The sequence below is a fragment of the Pundamilia nyererei genome, unplaced genomic scaffold (genome assembly GCF_000239375.1).
Source record: "Pundamilia nyererei isolate P.nyererei 1_Seehausen unplaced genomic scaffold, PunNye1.0 scaffold00036, whole genome shotgun sequence".
Classification (NCBI taxonomy): domain Eukaryota; kingdom Metazoa; phylum Chordata; class Actinopteri; order Cichliformes; family Cichlidae; genus Pundamilia; species Pundamilia nyererei.
The window spans coordinates 901,892-909,618 of record NW_005187437.1 but is presented as its reverse complement, the minus strand read 5'-3'; the positions used below and the strand labels follow the sequence as shown (position 1 = coordinate 909,618).

At 40.9% G+C, this 7,727-nt stretch overlaps 1 protein-coding gene across 3 annotated transcripts in view; it reads left to right on the top strand.

Moving 5' to 3' along the window:
• Window positions 1-7,444, top strand: part of LOC102199356 (phosphatidylinositol 3-kinase regulatory subunit gamma-like) — a 12,903-nt gene extending 5,459 nt beyond the window's left edge. For 2 of the 3 annotated variants that reach the window (XM_005730226.1, XM_005730227.1), the window contains exons 3-12: window positions 2,153-2,293; window positions 2,406-2,511; window positions 2,645-2,743; window positions 3,399-3,579; window positions 3,754-3,879; window positions 3,962-4,104; window positions 4,208-4,384; window positions 5,435-5,506; window positions 5,729-5,890; window positions 5,975-7,444. In XM_005730226.1, the coding sequence (XP_005730283.1) occupies window positions 2,153-2,293; window positions 2,406-2,511; window positions 2,645-2,743; window positions 3,399-3,579; window positions 3,754-3,879; window positions 3,962-4,104; window positions 4,208-4,384; window positions 5,435-5,506; window positions 5,729-5,890; window positions 5,975-6,164 (1,397 nt within the window). In that variant the 3' untranslated portion in view covers window positions 6,165-7,444. Of the gene's footprint in view, window positions 1-2,152; window positions 2,294-2,405; window positions 2,512-2,644; window positions 2,744-3,398; window positions 3,580-3,753; window positions 3,880-3,961; window positions 4,105-4,207; window positions 4,385-5,434; window positions 5,507-5,728; window positions 5,904-5,974 lie in introns of all 3 variants that reach the window. The other variant, XM_013910107.1, reaches the window with a different exon arrangement.
• Window positions 7,445-7,727: the final 283 nt, after the last annotated feature.

Here is a 7,727-nt window from a genome sequence, read left to right as displayed (position 1 = left end):
AGCAACTTAAAGAAGTCCAGACGCTTTTCTTTGCAAGCTCCTTTGACTACAATGACCTGGATGACTGAGAACCTTCACAGACATTAAGTTTTCTCCTGTTACCAGAAAACAGCTTAAACAACCAGAGTATCAATGTGTATAACCATCACTCTATGTGATAGGTTATACTGGCTAAGTTTCGCTAATGAAACTATGACACAAATGTAAAGTTTAAAAACCAACCAAACAAAGACAGACAGGTTAAATGTTTTTGTCAGGTCTGAGGCTTTCATGCGGTTAGCTAATGTTGACGCTATGAGGGCTCAAAGATGCTGAAAAAAGTTGGGGATTAAAAAGTGCTTATGTTTGACCCAAACATATGGACTTTTATTAGCTTGTAAATATTTTCATGGGTACATTACACAATAAAAGATAATCATTAGGAGCCAGTGGACAGAGGCTGAAACACTTTCATCTTAAGGAAGCTTGGAGGCTGTTGAAACACTATCAAACCAAATGTTAAGATTAGTTTGCAACATGTGGGGCATGTCTCCAAAGGTTGATTCTGTTCATCTGGATATAGCGTTTTCAGTAGGAGAAACGTTTCATCACTCATACAAATCACTTATTCAGTCCCAGCTGACTGCAGATTTCCCCAATCTTATAAACATGAGGGCATGGTTTAAAAAGGAACCAGCAGATGGCAGAATTTACCCTTTGATGCGCTAAGACCGAGTGACATGGTGCTCTGTTTTGCTTCTGCTGAACTCCAAAAATACTACAAATAGTATTTCAAGTTCTACACACAGTTGTTTAGGGAAGTTGGCACACCCAGGTCAGTGGACCTTCAAAGGTGCAGAAATGCTACGGTGCCTTTATTTAAAAAACAAAACATGCATTTCAGAAGTGTAAAAAAGCCAGCAGCACTTTTAGCCCAGAAGACCAGTTGACTTTTAACTGGAATCAGGTAAAGAGAAGAAGCATCCTCCTGGCAATCCTTCCAAACAAACTTGTGTTTTTGCCTTTTCTGCGAGCACTGAGCAGTCTGACCTTGGGCGAATTTGCTGGGATGTCTCCCCCTAAGAAGATTGTGGTACTGCGTCAACACACTCGAACGCGCCAAACCAGCAAGCTATCAAAACGTCTGCTTTTATAGAGGCGCTCGCACTCATTGATGATCACTTAATCAAGTGCATCTGATTAGCAGCACCCAGCTGCCAATTACCCTCTTAATTCCTATGGCAGCAGTAAAGGTGGGCTTAGTTTTTCACGCTATAACACAACACCATTGCTATAGTTTTTTTTAAACATTACAAGCTACACCACGTTGAGGAGGAAAATAAAGCAGAGAAACCTAAAGTTAATGAATCTACCATCTACTATCTAGCTTTTTTTTAGTTGAACAGCTTTTATTAGGTTTTTATACAAGGCAAGTTTTGACAGAGCTTCACAGTGTGTAGACCCTGGGTTAATGAGTTGACGCCCTTTCTAATTTTACAACAGTATAAGTATGATTCCCCCAACACACAGCTCTTTCTGGAGCAACGATTTCAAGCATCTCCAGGCATGCCTTCACAAGTGGTGAGGGGACGATTTATGTCAACTGCTTAGAGCACACCTCTTATTGCACTCAGTGCTCGTGTTGCATGTGTGTGTGTGTGTTTACATGCTGGGAAACACAAAGAATTCCCACATAAATGTAATGATTGCGGAATATGCCTGACAGACGGGGTCTCACGTTTCCCTGCTATCCTAATGTAACACTGACACAACCACACACGGCGGGGTAAAAATCACAAGCAGCCACAGTGGAGCATCAGCTCTGGACCTTCAGGCCAACATTGTATCTCGCTGTAGACAGCTGTTGTTTGTTAGGCGAGGCAAGGCGAGGTCGGGCACTAAGCAGCGACGAGTCTAGCCGAGTGTGCCTGAGCGAGGAGTGCCAGTTCTGGTATTTTAGGCAGTCAGACACTGTCACCTGTCAGCGAACTAGTCTAGACACGGTCTCCCACGTGGTGCGAGAATAAGCTACACAACGATATCAACCTCTCAGCAGCTAGTCAGGAGGACGGCAGTGTGTGCAGAACGGCCGCAGAGCGCAGATCGCCAGATACAGACTGATGTGAACAGGCAGGGAGGGTAACGCTGGGTTGTTTTACGGTTGATGTTTCAGAGTTCTTGGAAAGTGAAATGGGCCAAAGTGAAAGTGAGGCGCAGTCCGACACCCTGGCAGCGTTCTTGCAGGACCTTTCCTCTCATGATCATAATGATGGTACGTCTCTTCCAGGAAAAACCAACAGCAGCAAGGAAGGAGGTGCGCTCCAATATATTTGCAACTGACTGTTTACTCCTTAGCAGTTTTGTTTCAAATTAAGGTAAAATGTTTTATCCTACTTAAAAATGTAACTGCATTTTTTTCTATTCAGAAATATATCCAGAGAACAAAATATACAAAGCTATGGCAGAATGTGGCTGCGGCGCTGATGACCACCAGCTTTTTGAAGCAGAGTGGTACTGGGGCAACATCTCAAGGTACTTTATATTTCTATCACTTTTTCTTTCTTTCAGCCAACACCACTGTTACAGCATATCTAATTTTATTGACGTTGTCTTCCTCCGATCGTTATAATTAACAGAAACCTTCATGTCCATTTGATTTGTTCAGAGAGGAAGTAAACGAGATGATGAGAAACACTCCTGATGGTACATTCCTGGTTCGAGATGCTTCCAGTAGGATTAAAGGAGAATACACGCTGACATTAAGGTAACTACTAGAAGATTAGTGACAAGTATGCATATGGCTACACTTTCGTAAAGTGTATCAAACACAACTAGTTAAAGACTGTACCAGGTTTTATAAGTTTTATTGCTGCATTGCAACCAGTCATCAGTAGTCTGTATGTGAAAACAAAGTTAACCCCAAATTAAATATATATATTGTAGTCAAAGGTTAGTTATTATTTCCTGGTCTCGGAGTCTAAGTTTAGTTTTACTGGTTTTAAAGTGTAACTTTATACGTTTTGTGGTTTCGCTCTAATTTTAGCGGAATTGGGACAGACCAGGTTTCAGATATAAAGCTTTGTTGATTAGAGTTTGGCGTAGACTCCAATGTTCAGCAACATAACACCCTGTCCCCACAAGATGTGTTTCACGCGTGTTTTTCCAGTCATCCATCTTACATTTGGATGAAAGAACACACACACACACACACACACACACACACACACACACACACACACACACACACACACACACACACACACATTTTAGAGATCTAAAAGTCTCCTGTCAGGAAAAGCGAGAGTGACTAAACAGAACCAGGAGAGGCTCCAATGGGGAACAAAGCTCCCTACTTGCTAGCCTAAAATGACAAGAAGTACCATGTTATTTATGGGACAACTATCCTTTGACTTTTGCAGAAAAGACGCTTCAAACAGACTAATTAAAATCTTCCATAATGGCGGCAAGTACGGCTTCTCTGAGCCACTGGCTTTTTCCTCTGTAGCGGATCTGATCCAGTATTACCAGAAGAAGTCACTGGCCCAGTACAACTCTAAACTGGATACACGGTTACTCTATCCAATATCCAGAAACCAGCAGGTAAACTTTTTGGGGCAATTTAACTGTGAACTTTTGTTTTCTTACATTACAACAACATCGCAACAAGACGTAATCAACTGAAGACTTTTACCACATGGTCTGTTACTGGTATTGGAACAAAACCGCCGTGCTAATGTCCAGACTAAATCCTTTTTTACCGTTTTGTGCATATAGCAGCAGGTTGTGATGGAAGCTGACATTGATGCAGCTGGAGAACAGCTAAGGATATTTCAGGATCAATACAAAGAAAAAAGCAAAGAGTATGACCGCCTATTCGAGGAGCTGAATCTGACCTCCCAGGTACATGATCTTAATCCTTTCTTTTCAGAGCCCTTTCCTTTAAAGACTTAAAAACAAACGGTTTGTTTTCTCTTCTTCCTAGGAACTGCAGAGCAAGCGAACTGCCATTGAAGCTTTCAGCGAAATCATTCGGATCTTTGAGGAGGAATGTGAAACCCAAGAGCGCTACAGCAAGGAATACATCGACATGTTCCTCACATTAGACAGCAGTACAGAATCCGAGAAGTACGTTCACAAAGCACCTGGTTTTCCACTTTTTGTTTAAAAACAAGTTGAATTAATAATAGTTGCTAGATTAGTTGAGTAATTCCTTCATTTTTACTTTCAGAATTCAAAACAATTCAGATGAACTACAGTCGAGGGTGGAAGAGATCCACAGCAGCAAGAAGAAGTTAGAGGAGGAACTGAGGAACAAGGCACTGGTTCACATGGAGGTCGACAGGAAAATGAACAAACTGAAGCCTGACCTTGTGGAGCTCCGGAAGCTCAGAGATCAATACCTGGTGTAAGTTCAACCCTTCACTGTCCCATGTTTAGGGTTGTTGTACAGTGGTTTCAATTTAGGTCCCAAAATTTCCAAAATAACAAGAGATCGGTGTCAGCATGGGCCAAACTATGACTTTAAACATTGGTGTCAGGGCTGGATTTTACAATCAGTGCGTCAGTGAAGCAAGGACTGAAAGACAAAACACAGTGTGTCCTGCACAGCGTCACAGCTACTGGAAGATGCGTGTTGTGACTTCACAGTCAAACGAGTATCTCAATCTGATTCTTACATTTCATCACATACCAATAACACAGCTGCGTTATAAACATAGAAAATAAATCAGCTGTTCTCCATGTTGTCACAGCTGTGCAGCTCGACTATGCTTGGTATGGAGCTTTATCATAAGCCTGATTGGTAGTGCGTGTCTTTCTAGCCAACTGTTGCCCTTTCACACGAAGTAAACCTGAACAAGTATCAATATAGTTAGCCTAAAGCACAACTGTAAATGTACTTAATTTACTGGGCAGTACAAAAAACAAACAAACATGTATATACTGTATCTCTCTTTTTACTGTGTAACCCTTTGATCGATGTCGTTGATCTGGATTGGATTTCTAGCTTATAGGTGAAATAATCTCCTTTTTAAACTTTAAAGTGACATTAGTGAATCAATAATCATCCACTAATACAAAGTGTGTGCTTCTTTGTAATAAGTGCTTATACTTTTAGCACTTTAAGTATATTTTGATGCTTAAAGATTTGCACTATTACTTAACCAGTGGTCACAATCCTTCTTTAAGTAAAGGGACTGAACACTTAAAGAGTAAAGTCAATGTTCTACAGCGGCACTTTTTATGAATACCATCCGTATTAGGCGAAAGTGATGCCAGTGAGTCTGAAAATCATGGCTAATGTTTTCTACACCAATTTACTGCTCTGTATTGATTTGGATTTTCTGATCAAATAGCCTGATTACTCATTGGTGTTCCTTTAAAAAAAAAAAAAATCCTGGAAATTACCCTGATAAACATGTAACAGCACTCCAACTGTTTTTTGTCCATGTTTCAGTTGGCTAACTCAACAAGGCACCAGGCAGAGCCAGATAAATGACTGGCTCGGTATTAGGAGTGAAGAAGAAGAGTAAGTATCCTTTTTCTCTTGGCCTGTGGCCACATTAGTCAAATCTTTTGGAGTAAAATGTCACAAAGGCATGTTCACTGACAACACACATACTGTATATGTGGCTCATCATGCCACCCATGTTGCTATTTTTGGTTCATATGATCGATACTAACACCAACACTCAACAAAACTGAGCACAACTGCTTCAAATCATCATACCGCTCCCTCTCCACCGGCTAGCCCATACACCCTAGCAGATGATACCCACCAGGAGGAGAGGAGCTGGTACGTTGGTGCTATGAGACGAAAGGAGGCGGAGGAGCTGCTGAGAGGGAAGAGAGATGGGACATTCTTAATCAGAGACAGCCAGACTCAGAGAGGCTCCTTTGCCTGCTCTGTCGTGTGAGTGTTTTAGGTACTTAATGTTTGGATGCTCTGTAGATAAATCCTGTAGATACCAAATAATCAGTTTCCTCTCTCATACAGTGTGGACGGGGAAGTGAAACACTGTGTAATTTACAGGACGTCCACGGGATACGGCTTCGCTGAGCCCTACAACCTGTACTCATCACTGAGAGAGCTCGTCCTTCACTACCGTCACACATCCTTGATCCAGCACAACCAGCAGCTGAATGTAACCCTGGCCTGGCCCGCTCTCAGCCAGCAGCCCAGCTGAGACACACCAGCACACACCCAGTAACAGTACTGTGGACACACCCGAACAGACACTATTACCAGGCTCAAAACAGCATACCGGTTAGTGTCATCACCGCACTAAAATATTCAGTGCTAAAATTGGATAATAATCTAAACATTGCTTTTATGCCAAACAAAAGTCATTTTATTACTCTTTTGTTATTATTATAATTTCTGTGTTTAAAAAGCCAATTTACTTTTCATCACCAGCTAAAGTTTGCCAGAAGCTTTTGCAGAAGTCAGCAGTAAATATTCAACTAAACTGTCCTAGTACAGAATTCAGCCTCACTAGTTTCCCCAAAGTGTTGCAAAAAGCTGTGCAGTGAATTGGATTCTGAATACAACACTTCCATTAAAAGAGTAACTAAAGCAAAGGCACAAAATATTTAGGAAAACACAAATAACAAAATTTGTCATTGCAATGTTGATTTCAATTATTCTTTAGTCCTGAAGCTAAAACAATCTAGCACAAGTTTCTGTATTTTTTTCTAGACGCAAGCACAAGCACTATTTTAATGAAGAAGCCAAATATAAAATAGCTTCACCGCTATCAAGTTTTTGTATTTATAGTTGGCCACTCCTGACCTCTACCACACTTGTTTTAACTTCTTTGAACAAAAACAAACCAGTGTGCATTTCTTAAATTGATTTCTTAAGCTTCGTAATCATCTAACAAATGCATAGAAACAGTGAAGCAACAACAATATGAACAGAAAAAAAGCCCAGTATGGGACAGAACCACCCCGCATTGCTGGCTATGGTTATTTTAAGGCCAGAGCATCCACACAAACACTTTCAAAATAAGATAGCCTGAATACACACAGGGGATTGGATTCCTGTATTTTAAGACTTCTCCAGTTCAACTTCACATTTAGATGATATTGATATTTTCATTTTCTGATAAGGAGCAGCACATTTGGATCAAAAAGTTTTTGAAATACCAGGTGTTGGGTGTAAGTGTGTGGGGTGTTAGAACTAATGGAGCAAGAGGTTGAAAGGCTAGTCTAACTGCTTTAATGGTGACTGATCTGGTCACATTTGAGGTTTCTTAGGCACAAACATGACATTACAAAACTACATTAAGTTATAGTTATGAAAACTAACCTTAATAAGGGTCAGTAAGGAATTTAACAGGATTTGGACCTGCTCAGTGAGAAATCTAAATTTAACAGTCATTTGGTTTGAAGTGATTTTGGTTGGAGTCCAGGAGATTTGTTAATTCAATTCAGTTCTATTTTATTTATTACAACAACAGTCGCCTCAAGGCGCTTTATATTGTAAGGTAGATCATACAATAATACATACAGAGAAAAACCCAAGAATCATATGACTCCCTATGAGCAAGCACTTTGGTGACAGTGGGAAGGAAAAACTCCCTTTTAACAGGAAGAAACCGAGCGGCAGAACCAGGCTCAGGGAGGGGCGGGGCCATCTGCTGTGACTGGTTGGGGAGAGTGAAGGAAGATGGGATAAAAAACAAAGTTAAGAAGTCTGATGTGAGGTGCCCTTACAAGGTTATACTACAGGACTTCCAGGTTCATAG